The sequence below is a fragment of the Anas acuta genome, chromosome 5 (genome assembly GCF_963932015.1).
Source record: "Anas acuta chromosome 5, bAnaAcu1.1, whole genome shotgun sequence".
Taxonomy (NCBI): Eukaryota; Metazoa; Chordata; class Aves; order Anseriformes; family Anatidae; genus Anas; species Anas acuta.
In genome coordinates, this window is record NC_088983.1 from 30,625,379 (window position 1) to 30,648,515 (window position 23,137).

At 51.0% G+C, this 23,137-nt stretch overlaps 2 protein-coding genes across 6 annotated transcripts in view; one reads left to right on the forward strand and one right to left on the reverse strand.

Moving 5' to 3' along the window:
- Positions 1–11,657, reverse strand: LOC137858064 (NACHT, LRR and PYD domains-containing protein 12-like). Of its 3 annotated transcripts, XM_068685485.1 has the most exons (9): positions 11,284–11,656; positions 11,034–11,135; positions 4,147–4,449; positions 1,959–3,645; positions 1,653–1,742; positions 1,292–1,462; positions 916–1,089; positions 650–817; positions 1–561 (listed from the first exon to the last, which is right to left on the reverse strand). In XM_068685485.1, the coding sequence occupies exons 3-9, from the start codon at positions 4,427–4,429 to the stop codon at positions 330–332; spliced, it is 2,805 nt and encodes a 934-aa protein (XP_068541586.1). In that variant the 5' UTR covers positions 4,430–4,449; positions 11,034–11,135; positions 11,284–11,656; the 3' UTR covers positions 1–329. The 3 variants fall into 3 exon arrangements, with proteins under 3 accessions (XP_068541586.1, XP_068541588.1, XP_068541587.1); XM_068685487.1 differs by lacking the exon at positions 11,034–11,135 and having other exon boundaries at positions 11,284–11,657; XM_068685486.1 differs by lacking the exons at positions 11,034–11,135; positions 11,284–11,656 and adding an exon at positions 4,779–4,985.
- The window catches only part of CEND1 (cell cycle exit and neuronal differentiation 1), a 17,752-nt gene continuing 5,295 nt past the window's right edge, over positions 10,681–23,137 (forward strand). The window contains exon 1 of one of the 3 annotated variants that reach the window (XM_068685584.1): positions 10,681–10,874. The gene's annotated coding sequence lies outside the window, so the exon portion shown is untranslated. The other 2 variants (XM_068685585.1, XM_068685586.1) reach the window with 2 other exon arrangements.

Below are 23,137 nucleotides of genomic sequence, written 5' to 3' on the forward strand. Positions count from 1 at the left end.
TTGTGAAGTTTTTCAGCATGGCCTTTCCCTGCGCAGCATTCCTTCCCATTAAAGCCCCCAAGTGCTTGGAACCTCGCTACCAGAACCATTCTGTGTCTCTGTCTCTCACGGGTCCATCTTCTGTCCCTTAGGTCCATGGGGTAGACCTGGGCCCGCAGGCACGTCCCCATGGCTCTGGGCAGGCAGGAAGGATGGGGAAGAGCCCAGGGCCCTGCTCCGGGGCCTTCCTTTGGCCCTAGAGCTGCATGCTCTCCCCACCAGGAGAACAGGCTGAGCGAAGGGCACAGCACGTCACAGGTTTTTCCTCTTCCCCTGTATCCATAATTGAGTCAGCAGTGGTTTCTGTTGCTGGGAGGAGCCACCCTAGAGGAGAGGAGTGTCTTCCGCACCCCCAGCCTCCCCTTGCCTTCCCAGACCCCCCGCTGGAAGGGTAGTCGGGACATAGCTCCCTCCTGTGGGGTGTCGTGCTCCAGGAGGTCTCCGATCTTCAGGCTGGGCTTCAGCGCTCGCAGTGCAACCAGCTCCTGCAGTGCGTCCTGGTTCAGCGCCGACACACTCAGCCTGGCATTGGAAGGAAAGAAGAAGCCTCAGTACCGGAGGTGAGGGGGGCACCTGAGAGTCTCCCCAGGGTACGCGTGGCAGGGCTCACCCCAGTGCCTGCAGCGGGCAGGCAGGATGCCTGAGCTGCCGCAGCAGCAGCACTGCCCCGGCTCCCAGCTCGGTGTCGCTCAGGTCCAGGCAGCTCAGGCTGCAGCTCTCCCCAATGTGCGTGGCCAGGGCCTGGCAGCAGCTGCCCGTCAGGTGGCAGCTCCCCAGCCTGCAGGTCCAAGGAGAGACAGCAGCGGTGAGGATGTAGCGGCAGTGCTGGAGCTGCTCGGGCTGCACAGGAGCACAGCCAGAGCTGCGTGCCCTTACCGCAACACCCGCAGCTGGCAGGCGCGATGCCGGAGCCCCTCGCACAGCAGCTGCACTCCATCATCCCGCAGCCCCATGTTGAAGGACAGGTCCAGCTCCTCCAGGTGTGGGCTGGTGCCCAGCACTGCAGCGAGGTCCTGGCAGCAGGCGCTGGTCAGGCGGGTGTACCGCAACCTGCAGGAGAGAGCCTCATCAGCGCCGGTCCTCCCATGCCACACCCCACTGCGGTGTCCACCCCCAGCCCTCTGTCAGTGGGACAGAGGGACAAGGCCAGCCTGCAGGATATTGTTGGGCACATCCCCAGCCCTCTGCTCCCCCAGCCTGGGATGTGTCCACAGGGACCTGCCGGGGACACAGCGTTCCCAGTGCCGCTCACCGTAGGATGCGCAGGTGGCAGCCAGGCTGCCGCAGCCCGGTGCAGAGCAGCCGCACGCCGCTGTCGCCCAATGCTCCATCGCCCAGCTCCAGGCAGGCCAGGCTGGGGTGAGTGGCCAACAGAGTCCCCAGGGCCTCACAGCCACCCTCTGTCAATCCACACCACTGCAGCCTGCGGGGAGAGCAGCAGAGAAGCCAGCCAGCCAGCAAGGAGGGACCGCCACCACCCACCCCATGGTTGGACACAAGCGTGGAGATGCTGCCCCCACCCTCCCGCATGGGGTCCAGCCCTTCCCCATCAGCACCCCCTGAGAAGGGACAGATGGAGGTGGCCACCCAGCGCCCAGGGGCAGGCTCCGTACCTGAGGTTCTGCAGCGAGCTGCCCGCGTGCCCCAGTGCCTGGCAGAGTGGGTGCAGAGGAGAGCGCAGCTCCTCCTGCCGTGGGTGCTGCCTGGGAACGAGAGGACAGGTATGTCCATAATCTCGCAAGATTCTCCCCAAGAATAAGTAAAACCTTCCACCAAGGGACTAAACCACTAGGGAAGAGACATAGTGGTGTTTGGATGGGAAGAAGCATTCACAGTTTCAGCTTCCAAAACCCTCCTTTGAGATGGAGAAGGGGAAATCTCTGTCATTTTGGCCACTGGAGCGGAGTGGTGGTACTCACCCAGGCAAGACTGTGGCCGGCTCCTCCCTGCACTGCTGCTGGTGGAAGGAGCAGCTCCGGAGGGTGACACTGTCCAGTCCATCCCACTGCTTGATGCAGAAGCAAAGAGCCATCTGGTCGTATAGCGTCAGCTTGATGTCATGCAGATCTATTCCCGTGAAGCATCCCAACACATTCTGCACAAAGCTTTTTTCATTCATCTCAAACAAAAAATGGAAAGTGTCCAACTCCTTAATCATCAATGCTTCACTGGGATGGGAAAGGCCTCTGTGTCTTGTCTGAAGCCACCTCAGAAGATCTTCCCGAGCTCGTGGTGAAATTCTGCACCCGATTCTTTCACCTGCGTACTCTATTGATTTGGGGTTTACCAGACCAAACAGGAACCGAATTGTTAAGTTCAAATCCTTCCTAGATTTGCTGTAGCTTTCTAACAATGTATTTACATTCTTTTTAAGGGCCTCTGGGTCGCTGACAGTTTCCTCATCATCATCCAGGACATAAAACATAGCCGCAAAAAACTCCTGGAGGTGCAGGTGTGTGAAGCTGTAGACATTGTCTTGGTCTATGCCTTTTTTCAGGCTTTTCTCATTGAGGAAGAGGGAGAGAAGGTCTGGCCAGTCCAAGCCACAGTCCTTGACTTCCTTTTCCTCAAAGAGGACCTTGTGTTTCCAGATACCATCAGCGGCCAAGGAGCAAAGCTTGTGCAGGAACTGCTGCAGGTCTTGCTGGGCATTGCTGCCTCTGCACTTCATTAACCAGGAGAGGTAGAACATGCCCATCCACGTGGTGGCCTTGGAGCACTCAAGAATGTTGTTCTTCTTGTAAAGCTCTTGCTCAAGGATGGTGCAGATGGTCCAGCTCATGATGGGGATGACACACAAGCTATAGAGGCTCTCATTTCCCCTGGCGAACCTGAAGGCCACATCTGCTTTATTGTCATTCTTGAAATACCTGTGGAAATACTCCTCCCTTGCAGCTGCCGAGAAGCCCAAGATTTCCACGTAACACTCACCCTCCAGGCACCGCCCCAGGTTTTGAAGAGCCATTGGCCTTGTGGTGATGAGCAAAGAGGATGCAGGGAGAACAGTCCTCTTGAGCAAACTCATCAGCGTGGTTTCCAGTGGCTTTGCTTCCCTGGGGTCAGAGCTCAGCTCGTCTTTGGGCTGAGCCAAAGGGAACCCCAGGGCCTCGAAGCCATCGAAGATGAACAAGACCTTCTCCTGGTTGTCCAGGATACTTCCAGCTGGTATTCGCTGGTGAGGGCAGCATTTTGAAACCAGGTCCAACACACTCACTTGCTTGGAAAGGGAAAGCTCCTTGCAGTCTATGCAGAAGACATAGTCAAACTGCATGTAGAGGGCCCCTTCCACCCACTCCACCATCATCTTCCTGACCATCATCGTCTTCCCCATGCCTGGGGCGCCCACCAGCACCACAGTCTGTGGTGTTTGCCCATCTTCATCAGGTTTAAACAGTGTCTGCGCAGTGACAGCACTGGTGGTGTCGGCACATCCCCAGCTGACATCTGCACCTTCAGGCTCTCCTCCGCGCTGGCTCCAAGGCTTCTTGGTGATGGTCAGGGCAGTGTAGCGGCTGCTCACGGACAGGTTCTCCCCCAGGCAGGAGTTCACCTCTTTGTACTGGAGGAACTCTCTGGCCACGTGCTCTCTGTACTTCTGCTTGTACTCTACACCAGAGAGAAGCAGAGTCAGTGCCAAAGTGAGCCAAACTTCCTGACCAGCACGACTGTGCTCCTGACACACCAACAGCACGGGACATTTGTTTCAATGCTCTCCTCAATGCAAAATTCAGTTACGCATTTCCTACGTGCCACCCATCAAACCGCCTTTATTTTCTGCGTTCTAATGGGAATGTCCCCAAAGTGTCCCCCCGTGTCCCCAGCTAGGAGCCCAGCTGGCAACCTAGGTCTTCTGGGCTGCAAGAACTGCTTGAAGAAGCACCACTTGCCCCTTCCAGGCACCCCCATCCTTATTGCCTTGCTCATCTCTCTGCTGCTAGTCCCACTGCTCCCTTAAGGGGAAGGGAGCAGTGGGAACCTGGCAGGATCAGTGGGACACCTTCACCTCTCCAGTCTCATCACAGAGCTGAAACCTGCTCTTTTACACACTTTTATCTGTCTCCAGCACTCAAAAGACAAAGAAAATCAGAGTTTACCCCAGTTCCTTACCCTTCACCTTCTCATCCAGGATTTTTTCAGCAAGGTCTCTCTGGTTCATCTCCTCAAACAACCCAATGGCAATGTCCATGGCAGCATCTTCCCCATAGCTCTTGTCCATGCAGTTAACAAGCGTGGAAGGGTGCGTGGCCTCCACCAGAGCATCCTCAGGGATGTTCCAGCCTCTTTTGGTATGAACATGGGACAACTTTGTCTTGAACTCTTGGAAGCCTTCAAGTGTGAGACCTTCCAGTGCACCTAAGAGGACAGTGAATGCACTCCCTTCCCCCGCCATCACAGGATGTGGAAAATCACCTGCAAAAAAAAACAAGGCTTGGAAGTCAGCGCTCTCCTCCAATCGTTCTGGGACATGCCTGAGAACATGTAAGCACTAAAAGCAGCTGGGCTGGTACTGAAGACTCAGTCTCACAGCCATTCAGAAAGTGCCAGGGTAGGGGTAGTGGTGTGAACTTCACTCACAGCTGGATATGCAGAAAGGTTGCTGAGACGGGGATAGATGCTGGCTCAGAGATTCCAGAGGAGAAACACCTACGCAGAAAGGCAGCAAACCCTAGGGGACAAGTACCCAGGATGTCACCCAGTGGCGTGGCGCAGCACTGGAGGTACAAGCCATGGAGACCAACCTGTGCTTTCCCCAGGGCTGTGCCCACCTGGCTGGCCAGGACACTGCGGGCACTGTAGAGCCGAGAGCAGAGCAGCGCTCAGCCTGGCAGCATGTGGGGCTGGTGCTGGGCGGTGACAGGCAAACCCCTGGTCCCCAGCGAGCCGTGCCACCACGCGCTCCTCCTGCAGCGGGGACGTGCCGGAAGGGCCCGGGCAATGCCCAATGATGCATATAAACAGGGTGTCAGTTTTGAGCAGCGCCTGCGCACCCGGCACACACTTCCTCCTGCCCCAGCACCGGGCTGCACACAGGGACACGGGCAGGGAGGGCTGGGCCCCTGCTGCTGGCCCCTTCTACAGCTGGGGGCTTCTGTGCTGGCCCCACAGCAGCTGGAAGCAGAAGGAAGCTGCAGGGGGTTGCTGCTGCATACTGCGGTTTCCACCTCGGAGCAAGGGGGACCTCACAAGGCGGATCTGATCACAGGAAGTGTAAAACTGAGTTTAGATGATTGCCAAAAGAGATTAGGATAGAGAAAGTAAAAATAGCTGTGCAAAATGGAGAATTAGACTGGGGGCTGCTAGGGAAGTTGGTTATTTGGGTGATATGTATGGACAGAAAGGAAAAAGAAGCTGGGAACAACAGCGGCTGTTGTCCTCACCTAACAGCTCTCCTGGGCAGGGAGGTGCAGCAGAGGAAACCTTTCAGTAACAAGGGAGGCAAACAACAAAGCAGTGGAGTAGGGGGCGGCTGGAAATGGCAATGGTAGTGGTAGCACATCAGAAGAGATGGATTTTTGTATAAGTAATGCAGAAAACAGGAAAAGGCCATCATAAAGGGTCAAATGACAGAAACAAGCTGTAACAGAGACAGATACAGAGTACTGGAAACAGCCATCCTCGGAGGATCAATCCCAGGTGGAAAATCTGGTACCAAAGCTGAAGTAATGGCACCTGCCAGTCCTCTGGACAAATACGTGTGGTCCTAAAGAAGATGAGACTGCTCTGAGTGAAATTTTTAAGAAATTTTGAAAACAATGTTGTTGTTTTTTATAGAAATTATAAACCTGATTTTTCACTGTGATCCATTAGCAAGGCTGACAGAAAATCCTGGCAAACAGCGGTGGAGTACTGCCAAATAAACACGTTCACCATGAGAACGGCTCCTCTTTTAGCAAGTGTGCCAGTGGTTATTGCTAAGTTACCAGAGGACAACAGCTGGTTTTCCATTATAAATCCAACCATTTTGCCACCATCCCACTTATTGAAGAATATTTTTTTCAGTGTTGTTCTTGCATTTGGACAGAAGGGATTAAAACCCTGCGGTGGCACCACAGGGGCTTCCCAACATACTTGCAGGACCCAGGCTTTCTTGAGAAACCTGTTCAAGCTATTGTCTCCAAAGAATAAAGGAAAATCACCATCTTATATGGATTCTACTCCAGCAACCAGAGCTGTAGAAGAAGCAAGAGTTATCCAGCTTTTAAAATTAAAAGATGAAACAGGATTTGAAGTCCATTTGGAAGAGGCACAATTAGCGCAAGCCCTGGCTTGGAATTGCCATTGGTGAGACAGGAAGAGAGAGGTGCAAGAATGGTTAAGGTTTGCATGAAATCAAAGCTTTTTCTGATAAAACCCGACTCAGAACACCGTTAGGGGGATTTAATTTATAACGGCAATGTGCCCATAACTCTGCTGGTATCAGCAGGCTGTTGTGGTTTAACCCAGCAGGCAGCTGAGCACTACACAGCTGTTCACTCATGTCTCCCCACCCCCACAGTGGGATGGGGGAGAGAATCAGAAAGAAAAGGTGAAAACCCATGGGTTGAGATAAAGGCAGATAATAGGACAGAAAAGGAAGGGAAAATAATGATAATAATAATGATAAAATAGTATACAAAGCAAGTGATGCACAGTGCAATTGCTCACAACCTGCTGACTGATGCCCAGCCCAGCCCCAAGCAGTGTCGCCACCCACCCCAGACAACCCCGCCAGTTTTATTGTTCAGCATGATGCCGTATGGCGTGGAATGTCCCTCTGGCCAGTGTGGGTCAGCTGTCCTGGATCTGTCCCCTGCCTGCTCCTGGTGCACCCCCAGCCTCCTCACTGGCAGAGCAGCCCCAGAAGCTGGAAAGTCCTTGGTCCTGTATGAGCACTGCTCAGAAAGAACTAAAACATCAGTGTGTTATAGCATTATTCTCATTCTTAACCTGAAACACATAACCATACCAGCTGTGGGGAAGAAAACTAACTCTATTCCAGCTGAAACCAGGACACAGACCATCATGGAAGTTACTGGTTAAGCCTCTGGAGTGGAGGTGGAGCAAGGGACATGATGATGCACCAAAGTAGTGGGAAAATGCTGCTCTAAAAGCCCCTGCACCAAAACAGCCAGTGCTGGAAATTTCAATAGGAACTTCCCCATCAGTTGGTTCTAGAGAGGTGAAAAATTAATTATAATATAAGGGGAAAAGACCCTTAAGATCAAGCCTAACCATCACCTAACACTACCAAGTCCATCACTAAACCATGTGTTGAATACCTCCAGGGGCAGGCCACCACCTCCCTTGGCAGTACGTTTCAATGCCTACCAACCCCTTCTGTGAAGAAATTCATCCTGGCATCCAATCTAAATCATCCCTGGCACAACTTGAGGCTGCTTCCTCATGTCCAATAACTTGTCACCTGAGAACAGAAACCTACATGCTCCTCACTGCAATGTCCTTTCAGGTAGTTGTCCTTTCAGTTGCCCAGGCAGTAGGCATTAATATTATTTGGTATTAATTAATTAATATTAATTGGTAGAAGAGTTACCATACAGACCTTACAATGACCAGATTTCACTCCTGCCCTGTCTGAACAAGCTGCAGATCACGCTGTTGAGAAAAAAAGCCAGCTGCAGTCATTGGCTGTGGGTGCAGGTGTACTGGTAATAAACCAAAGGTACACTTCATCTATGAAAACACTAGATATGAGCAGGGAAAAATAATCCTCTGTGCTACTATTAATAGAATAGGAGACCAAGTAGCATGGAAACTATTAAAATCTCACGCCCACTAAGAGTACAGACGTTATTAAGAGAAGAAACATCTAAGCAGAACACTTTGCATCTCTTCTTGGACTGTGATTTTTTTTTTTTTTTAATTTATATTTTAATAATGGAATAAAATAGGGAGGTGTGGCTGGAGAAAGGGAGATAGAAAGCATGTGGCAGTAAATGAAAATGAGATTTCTGATAAGCTCAGAAAGATAATGGAAAGAAGATATATGTAATGCATGGTAAAGCACATGGAAAGACTAAAAACAATACTAAAATATTTTAAAAAGCCAGATCAGCTGGCTCAGTTTAACTGCTGCAGTCTTGAGACACGGGAGGGCTTGCAGCATCCTTGCTGGACTCTTGCAAGTTATCTCTGGATAACTTGCCTTTGGTAGGTGATGAGAGATGGAGAAAGGTGAACACAGCACTGATTCACAAACCAGGCCACTAGCTGTTGAGGTAACTAAACATGCCTTAGCTGCCAGATTTTACCTGTCTGGAGCTTTGTTTTATTTCATTTTAACTAGGGTAGTCAGTAATTCCTGCAATAGGATTTTTCATGATTAGATATCTAACCTGTGCCCTGACGTGGTCTTGCTTAGCTTGGTCTAACTCCTTAATGCAATAATAATAATTTAGGATCCGAGAATAAGAACTGTTACAGCTCTCAAGGGAACCCAGAGAATCATGGCATGGATGGATCCACCCAGGCTGGAGAGTCTGCTACAGCGTCAGAAAAATACTCTAAAATTATAATAACATGATGATGTTGGTGGGTTTATTCATTTACAGGATCAGCCTCAAGGGACAAGAAGTTGCAGTGAAGCAGCTAGAATAGTGACAGAGATGCGAAATCCTATAATGGTCCCTTAAACAAGGCAGATGCAGGAAGAATTTGGGAATGGCGTAGGGGAAGGAATCAAACAAGAAAAAAAAAGTTTGAAATAGAGAGAGAGAAAGCTAAGTGCTAGAAGTATTTAATCAAGGACAGAATTGTGGATTAAGCATATACATACATGCAATTACAATGATTATAATCTTGCTCATGGTAACAACAAACACATGGCTAACTGGGTATGGAGGGGGAACCATCCATCATTTTCAAAAGGTTAGGGGGAGGCATCCAGAAAAGCTTTTTAAAGAACAGAGACTGAGAGAAATGCTGCTTTGTACCCTTTAATACATCCTGCTAACCAGTTAATTGAATTTTTGAAAGGTTTTGTCAATTACTGTAATCATAATACACACTAGAGGTAAAATGCTTATCCATATGGTTATTGCAGAGCTAGCCAGTTATGCCATGAAGTACTACAGTTACTACATGAAACCTACAGCACAGGCCTAAGGTCCAGGCAGGAAGTAGGATTAGGTAGAAGATTAAAAGCGAGGTTACAAGATAGGGCTAAGGCCTTTCCTGGAGTTCAGACGAGAAAAAATTCCTGTAGCATAGATACAACTCCCCTCCCAGAAACAGACTAAAAATAAGATTAAATATACACCTGAGAGGTTCAAGGAAAAGATGTAGACTTGGCAATGTTACGATGATTGAATTTGATGATCTCAAGGCTCTTTTCTAACCTAAAATAATTTTATAAGCTACCTATAATACAGAATTAAAATCCATACAGCAGACAGCACTAAAAACAAGGGTACATACAAGCTCCTTTTTGCTGTACCCACCCAGCCTGGATGCCCTGCTCAGAGCTTCCTATTGTGCCATCCTCCAGCTCACTGGGCATCAAATAGGTCTGGGAACAACTGCATCCTTCAGGAAGCCCAGGGCTCATCCTGCTCCTTCCTGAGGATGCTGCTGCTGCTGAGCCCCTGTGCTCCCAGGCACAGCAGTGGAGCTTGCAGCAGGGGCTCCCCAGAGCCAGGGATGTTCCTGTCCCTGCATGCTGTGAGCCCAGGGGAGGAGGAAAAATCATCAGCATGGTTTTTACGGTTCCAGTTTCCATCTGACCTTGAAGGAGCTGCTTTCACCTTGCTGCATCTTGAGCTGAAGCACTGCTTGCTGTGCTGGCACTCTGCTTCCTCTTACACTCACCTGCTATTTGTTTTATGTTTGCTTCAAATGTGGGCAGATGTTTTTTTCTTTAAAGTGGGATTTAAGCAGTCTGGGTATTTTGATATAGCTGAGATGCAGACCAGCATAGCCAACCTGTGCACATTGGCCCCTCTTGCAGCAGTACAGTCTCTTAAGATGCACAGGCTCCCTGCAAAATCACATTTAGCTGGTCAGTGGGTCCTCCGTAATTGTATGGAGAAAGATGGACAAATACTGCACCCTTATTTCCTAAACAAATCAAGCCAAAAGAGCTGTAGATAGTCCCAGGACCTGGCCATGGGTAAAAGCAAGGTTTGACCCCAGAGATGTGAATGTGAGGACTGTGGCTGGAGGAGGTGGGGGCTGGGGCAGCAGAGAGGGACAACGATGATGATGATGACGACTTGCTTTTAGCCTGGGAGGATTCAGGGAGAAGGGAAGAAGAGCTGGCACAAACCCACCCCGTTATGCAGTGTTTTAGCTTCCTCCCCTGCCCTGTGCACGGCATCTCTAGCAATATAGCTTGCCACCCCTTGTGGGATCATCATTCTCAGAAATCCATTATCCTGGCGCTGTAAGCCCCCAGATCCTCCCCCCCTCCCTCTCCATGCACAGAAACATCCCAGATTACCAGGCTGCCCCCCTCCCATTCTGCCCAGTACGTTTCCCCCTGTTTGTGGCTACAACTTGCTGCAAACCCAGGCGGGGTTTGGTGGAGCAGGCAAGGTGCTCATTGCTGCAGGGACAGCCCCAGATTGCTCAGCCCTGAGAAATGTGGGTGTGGGACAGAGCTGGCATGCCTCATTCCCCCCACCCTCCCTGTCATCCTGTCCCCCTCCACAGTCCCAGCCCTTCCTGCCCTATTGGAGCATCCTCCCCCCTCCCCTGCTCTCCATCTTCCTGCGGTCTGCAGAGCTGCATTGTGGGAAACTCCCAAGTTTTTTCCAACCCCCCCTTTCCTCTGCCTCCCTCCCTCTTCTCTGCGCAAGAGCCAGCTGCGAGGTGCGACTCGTAGGGCCGGAGGACAGGAGGTAAGGGCTGCTGCTGCTGCTGCTGCTGCTGCTGCTTTTTCCCCCATGCCCACCAGCACTGGGGAGGGGGCAGAGCTGCTGGGGTCCCTGGCTATCAGCCGAGAGCTGTGCGGTGTCTGTGCTGCGGGGTGGCTCAGCGACACAGCCACGCAGATCTACCTGCTCAAGGTGAGTGTCCTCCTCTCTGCAGCTGCGTGCGACGGAGGCCAAGGGCTGCCACGCCGGGAGCGAGAGCGCCTGCCCGCCTGTTTTTTTTTCTCCCTGTTAACAAATAACGATGTTTTTAACCCAAAGCAGCGAGGGGCTGCGAGCAGCCCCCTTCCTCGCACCATCCTCCTGCTCCCTGAAGGTCAGGCAGCCAGAGGAGGAGGCATTTCCGCAAAGGCAGAGCCCGCCGGCCTCCGCGTACCTGCCGCAGCCTCCAAGCGATGCGCCAGGCTGGCCTCACCACGACCAGGCTCCTTGCTTCCAGCCTCCGGGGAGGCTGCAGCCCCGGGATGGAGGCTGGGGACCTGGTGCTGTTCCGGAGGCAGAGCTGGCTCCGGGCATGGAAAACCAGAGCCGGCCGTGTCCCGGAAATGGTACAGGCGGGAGGAGGTCGCTGCGGCGCTTCAGTCTCGGCAGGAAAACTGCAAACCTCCCTGGAAGGCTCTCAGCAGGCTTCCAGCTGGGTTTCCTCTCCTGTCCGCCCGCACGGTGTCATTCGTTCGCCCTTCGCTCTGTGTCGATGCGTTAAAAGCGTGTTTAATCTCTTGCAGTCCTGAGGCAGGAGGCTATGCAAAGCGAGCGCTGCTGCAGCCTCCTTTTCTGTGCTGTGTTTTTTTTTTGGGGTGGGTGACAACAGGGGGGACAAACATCTCTGGTTACAAATGGATAGCCTTTGATATATTCCCCTGCTCTGTGCTGGAAAGCCTTTTACAAAGGAAAGCCTGCCCAAAATAAATAAAATAAGCACAAAATGGAGAGCGGAGTGGCAAGGCTGCCTATTTCAGGCTCTGGGGAGAAGAGCGCACCAAATGAGCAGGGGGAGGAGGACACCTGGGCTTCACAGTGTGTACAGCAGGCATGAAATGCAAGGGGGGTGTCTTGGGAATGTTGGTCTGTCCTTGCCCCTGTGCGCATCTGTGCCCCATGTGTTTGCACTGACCTGTTGATTTGTTCCCTGCTCCTGTGCGGGGTCTCAGTGACCATCAGGTGGGGGAAGGAACCTGATTTTTATTTGGGAATCAAGGTCAGCCTGGGAAAACTTCAGCGGTGGGGTGATAGGAAGAAGCCTGGTGGCAGCCCAGTTTTCTTGGGTGGGGCTTGGGCAGGATGCTGTTGGGAGAGGGAGGATGGACGGGGCTGGATGGAGCTCCCTGCTCCGTCTCGGGACTGACCTCCAAAGTCTGACCTTCACAGCTGTGACCTTCAGCAGCTTCCATCTTCCCTTAGCCACTGCACCTAAAACTAGCCCCTCACCCACGGTATTGCTGCAGAACAGTGGGAGAAAAATCCAGAATTCCTCTGAATGCATGTATTCATCCCTTGGCTGGCAGACAGCCACGACCGTGGGCTTGCCTGGGTGTGCTGGCCCCATCTGTGGTGGGGGGGGATAGGGGTAGGAGAGCTCTGAGCAAGCCTTTCTATGCAGGATGTACTTGGGGTGTCCTTCCCCTGATCCTATCCAGCTTCTGCAGGTGGCAGGGAGGGAGAGGAGAATGCTCGGGTTTTGGTGGAGGGCATTTCCCCGCAGGGTGCCAGGAGCCTCCCCAGAAGGTCTCTGCTGAATTATCCCCCATCCGCCTGCAGTGGCTTCTTACGTTTCAGCTGCAAAGCAACAGCTTTTAGGCTGATGCCTGCAGATCTGCAGGCCGTGAGATTCGGACCTGGCTCTGCTCATGCAGATCTGCATTCGCACGTCTGTGATCTCTTTACTGGCCACAGCTGAGATGCAAAGAGGGTGATGGCAGGAGAACCTGGTGCAGTCCCGCATCCATCAGAAGGATTTGTCAGGGTGCCCATAAGATTAAGAGAGCTGTCAAATTTGCTGCTGCTTACTGCAGTGCCTGGGGATATTTTACTGTGCCAGAGGCAGCCCCCCCCACACACCTTTTTTTTTTTTTTTTCTTTTCTGCTTCTCTGTTGCATTTGAGTAAGAAATGGTACTTGCTGACTGTCAGGATGGGGCCTTAACAGCAGCACTGGGAAGGTAACACACACCATTGGCACATTGCACACCACACACACACACAAATAAAATCCAGAAAGGCAGAACTGCAAAGCTTGGAGGAGTTGAATGCGCTTGGGTGATTTGTTAGGAAATCAGACTTTTTGCATTCGGGTGCTAACTCCTGGTTCCTAAGGGGGTAGCACCTTGGTTTGGAAACACCTGTCCTCTCGGCTAAGGCAGCTTCTCAAGTGCTGGAAGGTTCAAGGTGAAAAACTGGGCTTTGTGGTGGGGGCAGCAAGGTGTCCGCTGTTCTCTCAGCGGTGGCAAGGAGGCAGAAAACATTTGCTGACCCCACCACAAGGTTATTCCTGAGATGGCATTGCAAAGCCAGTGTAGTATGGCAGAAAGCTGAGACATGGGGAGCTGCCCAGGGTAGGATATGGGCATGCTACAGCAGTTTGGGATGAAGGCTTTGGTCTCACAGATCAAGGGCACAAGTTTCAGCAGAATGAGCCCAGAAGTGTGCCCGTCAGGCTGGTGGGGTGATGGCTGAGGTCTACATCGCTGGCTGAGCATCTTCTGCTGCATCTCCTGAGTTGCTCCCCCTTGAAACTGCTCCCAGGGCTTCAACCCGTGTCCTGCCAAATAATGCTGTGGAAGGAAACCATCCTGGCTGGAAAGCACCTCCTTTGTTCCCCCCAGACTTGGGTCTTGGGGTGAGCGGTGCTCAGCCTTGCAAGCAAAGGCTTGGGTTCTAATAGCTTGTGGTTTTGAATGGTAAGAGCTATGGTCTTTTTCCATTAGAAGAAACAGAGATATGAAATGAAAAGCAATGTTTGACTCTACGTCCAAGGGGGATGCAAGCCCCAGGTTAAAGCTAGGGCAGAACACAGCCAAGCAAAATGCTCTGAAACTCTTCTGGTTATCTCGGTCCCTCTCTGGGGGTCTGTGCACTGTGCCATGACCCTGTAAAGCTGGGCTCTGCAGCACAAGTCCTATTTCCAACCTAGTCACAGCGAAGTATTCTCAGATTCTTATTCTAGAAATGGTTTTGCTGTAAACTGTGGTTGATAGCACAGCTGTTTCAGCTGCATCTGAGGGCTGGTGGCAGGTGACCAGGCAGGTGACAGCTTTGCCATGTGTGACTTCTCCTGCAGGAGAAGCACAGGTTGGGTGCACAATGGGTCTAATGCAGTGAAAAGTCCAAGACAAAATCTTTTATTTCTTGGTGCTGTTTTGGTGCTGCTTTCCCTGTTCCCACCATGTCCTGGGGCAGCTGCAAGTCAGGCCACGAGAAGAGGGTTTTGTCTTGGTTTTGTATGTGTATCAGTGCAGGGCACCAGGCAGTGAGCGTTTCGGACAATCTGTGCCCATTTGGGATCTGGGATTGAGGAGGGAGGGAGTGGCTTTGGTCAGGGTTTTTTTTTGGCAGCAGCTTGTGCGTTTTTAACAGAGTGATGGGCAGGAAGCTGTACTGAACGAAGTGCTCTCCAGCCCATGGTGCCACAGAGAAATGGTTGGGTTTGTGGCTGCAAGGTGCCCTGGGTGGGAATTGGTGTGGCAGGAGGCATGTGGTGAGCCCCCTGTGCTCCCAGAGAAGAGCAGGGTGGGACAGCAGCCTGCCTCCCTTTCCTTTTGGCACTATGGGTTGAAGGGCAGGGTTTATACCTCTTTTTAGGTCTTTTTGAATTATTTTCACACAGGGTAAGAGAAGATAACAGGGTGAAATTGTGATTGAGCTGTGATTTGGATACTTTTTTAATAATAATAATAATAAAAAAAAATAAAGCCCTTGGAGGTAGCATGCTGTGTCTCTTTTCAGTGCAAACCTCCATCTCCAAGAATAAAATGTCTGCCACGTCTGTTCTGGCGGAGCTTTGGGATCCGGGCAAGTGTGGCTTGCAGGAGTGATGCTCAGCTCAGATGTCATCTCCCGTGGAGGCTGGGGACCATCCATCAGCACCCGGGCTGGTGCTGGCAGGAGTCAGGGCTCATCACTGCGTCTGGAGGCTGTGTGGGGATCTGAAATGCTGCATCACCCACGTGGGGAGCGTGGCCAGGCTGTGTCGGCATCCTCTGAGAGGACACTGGTGTGTGGGCTGCAAGCTGGGGCTCTGCCCCATCTCTCTGCAGTTGCTCGGTTGCTCAGCTCTGCATCCCGGTCCCTTTGCAGATGTTGGACAAGGACAGCTTTGTGGGGCTGTGCAAGCCCCTCCTGTTCCCATACCCTGCCTTGGTGCTGGGTATAATGCAGCTTCTGAGCACCAGGGTGTCCTCCCAGGGAAAGGTGACGTGCCCGTGTGGCACAGATCCAGCAAGGCCATCAGATTTTGGGTCTCGGTGCAGCCGCAGGACTGACGCAGCCGTGGAGCAGAGGCTTTGCTTTGATTTGAAGCTGCTGCTGCCTGTTAAAACACTTTCAGCTCTCTGACGCTCTCCACGTCAAGATTGAAAGGGCTTATTTGAGAGAGAAATGTTTAATCCGGGGCTGAGGGGAGGGATGCGGGGAGTAGCAAACAGCGGGTTGGCAAAAGGACTCATAAATATTTCATCAGAGTGAAGTGGGTCAGCAGCGTTTGCTGTAACTTGGCGCTGCTGTCTCTGAGGCTTTGCTTTGGGAGGGCTGGCGAGCACAGCTGTCTCCCTGCACAACCTGGTTGTGATGCACCGGGGCTGTTAAAAAGCATCTCTGGGAAGAGATTCCTGCTACGGTTGCATCTGCGCTGCGTTTTTATCACATTTGCTGTGCATTGCGTCAGCGGCAGGGGTCCGAAATAGAGATAAAAACCTCCCTGGGGAGATGCCAGCCAAACAACACAAACTCCTGACGTAAAGCCCTTCCAATATTTATGGCAATACTGAAAGGTACTGCATTACCTCATCCATCACCACGGCACCTCTTGGAGATAGGAAAAGGCTTAGTCACGCTACGCTGCCATCGCTTATCTTAGATGCTTGTATGGCACCTCACTGCCTTTAATGTGTCTATTGCCACAGCTCAAAAAGGGGGAGAAGGACCATTTGTGCTATAGGGTGCTGGTGAGCTGAAGCACTGGGGTGAAAAATAAAAGCTGCCCAGAGTCATGGGAGGAGACTGGGATGGGGCAGAGAGCTGCATCCAGCTCCTTCCAGCCCTGCTGAATCCCCCTAGTGCAGCAGGGAAACAGGCACACATCCCCAGGGCACTGCCCAAGGGACAGTGCCTGGTCCCCAGGCTGCATTACTCAGGGGCTAGAGAAGAAGGTCAATATCCCACGTGTGGTCCCCTTGGAGCCACCAGCAGCTCTTCACTTCCATGGGAGAAAAAGCCTTGCCTATCTTTGGTCTCTTTTCCCTAACGTCACACTGAGTCCCTCTGCACGCTTGCAGATCCAGCACAAACCATCAGGCCAGCCTTAACGACTGCTGCTGGCTTTAACCTGATGGATGGGCAGAGCAGTGGGGAAGGACCTCCTTCCACCAAGCTACAGAAATATCTCCACCACCTGTGGTGGTGGTGCAGTGGTGTTTACAGGGAGCCAAGGTCTACGTGTGTGCATGATTTAGCAGGCAACAGGGGAAAGGAGGCCTCCTCGCTTCCTGCTGAGCACAGCTGCTGCATGAGCTCAGCCTCCCACAGGCCAATTATTCCTTCCCAGTTTGTTCCTTCCCAGTTTGTTCCTTCCCCATCACACCAGCCGTCTGGCTTGATTGCAGGCTGAGGACAAGCTGCCTTGGTGAAAGAGGTGAGCGGGTTCCTAGGATGTCTCAGGCAGGGGCATGAGACAAAAGTCTACTGAACGGCTCAGGTGACCCCCAGGAAAAGTGTGAAGACGTGACTGATGCTTCTCCTTGGGTGTCCAGAGGAGGTGAGATGCACTGGTGACTGATACAAACTCTTGGCTGAGCCAACATCCGCAGAGGATAGCAGAGGTGCTGTGTTTGAGCCAGTGGGCTTTCAAGGTGAATCCCATGGGGAAAAAGGTAATGCTAGCCTAGCTGTGAGTCAGCAAGCTGATTCTAATTTCTACCTTAAAATATCTGAAGTGGTTCCAGCCCTGACTTTAGCAGCTGTGGAGGGACAAATCCTTCTGATTTTTATTTTTATTTTTATTTTTTTGAAGGTGAGATTTTGATATTTTCCTATGTGACATTCACTGGAGATAGACAGGACTTTACTCTTTCCTGCAGGCTGGTCACTTCAGCCCATGCTCCCTCTTTTTCTTAAATCGCCTCCAAGCCACTTTGGTTCATGGGGAGATTTGGCAATGGACAATTTTGGGGAGAAGAAAGGGAGGTAAGAATAGTCTTGTGCTGCAGGACCTGAGGACTGGCACCCCAAACCCCACTCCCATGGCTCTCTGAAGGGCTCCCTTTCTCTAGGGCAATGTTCTTGACCGCAGCCTATTTCTTCTGCTGCTACAAGATGACAACTGGCGATGAACCAGCACTGCCCTGAGGCCAGTAACCTCAGCTGTCTCTATGGAAGACTTACCAGGAAGACTACCAGGATAGGCTACCTTTTATTTGGCTCTTTCATCAGCACATCATGAGCTGACCTTAGCCAGGTGCTCCAGCTGATTTTCCTTTGGCCACCTCAGCCAAGACCTCTTTGGTGATGGTAATGCTCAACATGGCCTTGGTTTCTTCCATTGAGGGTCTTGCACAGGCGAGCTCAGCCTCTGATATGACATTGAATGAATTTCCACGCGGCAGTGAAGGACAGAGTTTGGGATGTGCAGAGGTCACACAAAGCCAGTGGCAGCACTTGATCCCCCCCAGAAACACCACCATTTTCTAACAGCCTGGTCCCTCAGCTGTTTCATCTCATAGGTGCCTTACCTTTTGTACTCAGAGCAATGAGTACAAAGAGAGCAATTTTTGTTTTGGATTTTTTTTCCCCTTTTGGGGAAGTTATATTTTCAAGTGCCTCTTTGAAGTGGCCAATTTCTAACTTCCCTCTTTATGTGCACAGTCTGCCACAGGAACAAATTGCAGACTTCAGGCTAAAATTACCTGCTCTTCGCCTACCAGCTGGTGCGTGAACCCGTGATGGTAATTCAGTCCTGTGAGCTGCTTTTGGCAGGTGCAAATTGCACTCGCCAAAGGGAGGATCTGCTTGAGAAGAGGGCTGTTCTCTGTTCCTTAGAAATCTGGTTTGGTCTGAAATGGCCAAACGCAGGTATGGCAGCTGAGGCTTACAAAACCTGCCAGCGGTGTCTGGGAAGCTCTTGAAACTAATTGGTGTTCGGCGTCTGTCTCACACACTGAAAACGTTTTTCCGTGCAGGTTTAAGAGCAATTAACTGAAGGATATGATGAGGTCTCTGAGTGCTGTGCTCTCATGTTCAGAGCTGTCCCTTAGCTTCGGGAAGGAGGGGAGCTGCTCAGCACATCCCCGCAGCACCGCTGGCTGCTCTCGGCTCACTTCCACCTATATCATTCAAAGGGAACTGTGGGCAGCCTCGGCTGCACATCTCATCTCCTCACAGAAGACCTCTGTCCCTCGCTGGCCAGCACCGAGCAAACTGCTTGCCATGCCTGGCCCAAGCAGTGTGGAGCTGCTGCTTGGTCCTTGCCATGGTTCTGCTGCTCCAGGCTAAGGGGTTTGGTGGCTGACAGTGGAGATGGGGCAGGGAGAAGCATTAATACTTGCCTAGCCCTAGGGACCCAATTAATTCCCCACCCAAAAGCCAACACGGGTCATGCTACTTAGCTAGGAGTAGAGAGAATGGGGTTTTTGTACTTATCACCCTCTTCTTTGTCTGGAAAAGGCAAACCTTCAGGCATTTCTTTTTCAGACAGGTCAGGATGAAAAAGAACTGGAGGGGAGGTTAAGGAAGAAGATTTGAGGATTTTTAAGGTCTTTTCTGCCAAGTGTGGCTCTCTTGGCATGGCATTGCTAGAGGTCAGGCATGGCCAGTAGCTATTTCTGAGGCTGTTTTCAACCAGAGCACAGCTGGAGTTTGTGGGTCAGCCTTTTTGGTCGCAAGTATAAATTCAGCTGCATGACCCCACTGTGTCAGCTGAATTGTCACCTGCTGACAGGCTACAACAGTCTGAGTCAGTGTGGTGTTTGGGGACCCAGTGGAAATGGTTTGCTTTTTCATGAAGGGTGGGTGGGAAACTCCACGCGTGAACCTGTGCTCAGCACTGCTCTGACCCCACATGTCTGTGGGGTGCAGCTTCCCACCACACCCCGCAGCAGCTGCTCCTCCTTGCAAAACTGCTGGGTTTTCCTTCTCATTTGAAATAGCAAGGGGATGATTATAGGGCTCAGGAATGAGGCCGGTCTCCGCAGAGATAACAGAACCTATCGGTGGTACCTCACGGTGAAGCTAGCAGTGACTCATCTGCTCCATTTGGTGCAGAACTGATGCAGCTTTCATCTGCACATGCAGGAGTCAGATGAATAGATGCATTTGCTAATTTGATGGGGGGGGGAGAGGCAAAAAGGTGCCCTTCAAGGAGCCAGGGAAAGCTCTGCCTTCCCCTGTTGCTTTGGATGGGACCAGCTCCTTGCAACTGGTCAGTCTGCACTGACCTGGCCTTAATGCAGGAACCAGAACCAGCCCAGGAGGAGTGTGGTGCCTGTGGGCTGCAGGAATTTGGAAGGTTTGTCTGTTCCTTTTTCTCCTTAATTGCTGGTGTCATGGTCTCTGCTCCCCCTTCCCAGCCTGGGGAGGAGCTCATTGGCTGCCAGCAAGTGGAAAACTCTCTGAAATGGCAAAAATTGTTAAACAAAGAAATAGCATCAGGGAGAGGGAGGGAACAAAGCCTGTTTCTCACAAAAGCCTATTCTCCAGTGCTGCTGTCTGTGTGGGAGGCAGGGAGGGAGCTGGAAGGGGGAGGAATGGGTAGAAAGGCAGAGGCAGAAAGGGAGGAATAAATAGATGTGATCGGCTATGGAGAAGAAAGAGCAAAGGTGGAGAGACAGGCCATTAGAGAAAAAGTTTGTGTGATGGAGTGAATGAGGGAATGGGAGGAGGAGAAAAACCCTCACAGCAGTGCGCACACAGGTTTAATCTTTTTGGAAATGAGGAAAGCCCACATCAGATGGAAAAGAAAGGTGCTACAGAAGTGTTTGATAATGAGCACACTCATGCCCTCGAAAGCACAGGAATGGAAAAGGGAAAGAGAGCCAAAAGGAAATGTATGATTCCCAAGGTAGGGAGTCTGGGAGGCAGCTGATAACACCCCGAGGAGGAATAAGAGCCTTGCTGAAATGGAGCTGCTCAGGATGAGTGCCCTGGGTCTGGAGGATGAGGATGGCAGCTATGGGTGGCTGCAAGCCAGCAGGATGCTAACCCTGCTAGCAGTGCCACTGCCACCAGGGGCAGAAGGGGTGCTTGAGCTGCTTGATGCTGTGTGACAGCATCATCCTGACCAAGCCAAAGGGTTTGGAAATGTGCTGGGCAGATCTGTGGCCCAGATTTTAATGCTTTGTGCAGACTTAGCTATAAGTGCCTGCAGGGGTGGAGGAGTGAGGACAAGGTTTTTTTCTTGTTAACTGGGTTTCAGGAAGGCATGGATGATTTCTTTAAATCAGTTCCCAGTGCATTGCAAGGGGCCAGCGGTGTTTGCTTTGTCCTTTCTCTGTTCTTTCTTGGCTGGACAAGCAGATGAGGCAGGGAGTGTTGGAGTTGTTGACCCAAGGAGACCTGAGAGAAGGTCAGAGTGCCTGATGGACACGGACAGCTTTGGGATCAAATTTGCAGGATGTGCAAATTATGCTACATTTGAAGTCTGGCTTGGCGGGGACAAATAAACGCAAAATGTGTTCAACATGTTCACATAGTCCTACAAGGACTGAAGGACAAAGCTTCCTGGTGGCTAGTCCCACTGGTGGCAAACCGCTGTCAGAAAGCCTCTCACATGCACACTTAAGAACTGCTGATATTGATTTTTATTATTATTATTATTTAGTTTAGTTTGGTTTTTAAGGCTTTTAAAACCTTCTCTAATTAGCATAAGGAGCTTGCATTGCTTTTAGTGAAAACTCACTCAGAAATCAAAAAATTCTTTAGTGAGCTGTTAGTGATGGTGCAGGGCATGGGGGACGGGGACCATGGCACAGGGAAGGCTCTGAGCAAAAACAGCTCCAAGGAGTCTGGAGTCCAGATCTGGTCAGTCAGAGCACAGGGGAAAGGGAATGGGCAATCCAAGGTATCTGTGCTGCACACATTCCTCATTTCTCAGCAAATAGGTGATTTTTTTCATTCCACAATTTGCATACACACACCACATAACCATGGGCTGCGTATAGCTTTCCTAGGGAAAACAGAAAACATTTAATGGGGGCATCCTATGACTGCACAACGTGCGAGCAGCCCAGCTAATGCACCAGATGTAAACTGAGGATAAATTGCTCCCAAACCAGAGGGGCAGTGCCTTGCGAGTGGCTGTGGAAACACAGCATGTAGGAATATGGCTCTGGATGCACTGAGCAGAAAGTTATGAATGGTCTTTGGAGGCACTGGGAAGGAAAAGGTAAGGAAGGTGGCATTGACAGAGATATTACACGTGAGCAAGGAAGGGAAAATATCCTTGCTCCTGACAGACTGTGTATGCTTACCCACCAAGATCCAGGCCACAGAGAAGGTCTTAAGCTTGGTGAGCACCTGCAATGGTGTTTGTGTGCTACAAGGTGCATATTATTATTTATTTATTATTAAATAACATTAAACTGTTTAATAATGATTATTTATTTATTTATGAGTTATTTATTATAGCTGATACATCTTCACTGAATCAGGATGGTAGAGTGGAGGTAGTTTGGAAGGACACCCATAGTAGACATGGCACGTGTAGAGCAGATACATGGGAATTTTCTGGCTTTTTAACTGAGTGAAGAGCTGGTTTGATTTATTCATTTATTTATTTATTTTCTTCTGGGAGGAGCTTGAGGATAGACTGAATGGCAAATTCAAGGGAAGACTAGCAAACATCCTGCTTAACGCTGGCTATGAAGCCCTGGGTGCAGATTATTGGTCTCTTTTCATTTGTTTACGTCAAAGCTGGCTAGCTGGGATCATCTAATGTCTTTTGGAGACTTCAGGCCCCGTCTCACCGAATAACTGCTCAGCTAAAAGTCATCTGTCCTAAGGGAGGTGCATAAGGAGGGTCAGTGAAAAGCCTTCTGGAAGTGCATGTCCTATCCCCATGCTACAGGGAGAGCTGAGATCTCTCTCCTGGTCTAACTGCCAACCTTTCTGATGGCTGAGAGGCATCCCAACCTTTATACGAAGGGACTGGGTTTTCAGTAGGACTACGATAGGGTGGATGTGTTCAGCGTGGCTTGAGCATGACTCGGTGCAGACAGATGCCAGGGCTACCTTGAGTACTGGAAGTGATCTGGCTACCCTTGCCTGGAGCTTAGCACGTGTTATTTAATTTCAATGAGATGCTGATGAACATCTCTTGCATGTTGTGTATCCCCATTCTAAGGCTGCAGCTCAGAACTTTGCTCTTCAGATGCATTTTAATTCAAATTTCAAGTTAAATTTTTGGTGTCATCCAGAACATCAGCTTTCATAGGCAGGAGGCAGGACGGGGAGGAGCTGGCCTGACTAGGATGTGGTCCATATGGGCTTTACCTGATCAGGAAAATATTCTCTGTTCAGGGGAAGTATATGCCATACTAGTATCAAGGTCACAAGCGTGACGCAGCGCGGGACTGTGGACTTGCATGACTCCAAGGCTGCAGCTCCCCCAGTCAGCTCCAGTTGACCAGCACTGGTGAGGGTGCTGGCCATCACACAAGAAACAGTTCCCAGGGAGACCAGGAGAGAGGGCAGTTTCTCGCACCAAGCAGGCAACTGTTGTCTGGTTTTGCTCTGAACCCAAACCTGACATTTCTGAGTAGGTTTCCTCCAGACCAGCATTTTGGTTTACGTGGAGATTAAAACACAGCATTTGTTAGATTATTTCTCTGAAGAGGCAGCAGCACAAAGTACTGCTGTCACCCTAGGACCTTCTCCGTCTGTCATTAAAGGAGAGATCTGCCCTCTGAGCCACTCTGGAAGAAACATCTACCTGTAGGGGTTCCTGAGGAGCCTCTTTATTTCTAAACCCAGACAGCTAATAAGCTCATATTTCACTTAGCAGGCAGAGCACTCTCAGCAGGCCCCTCC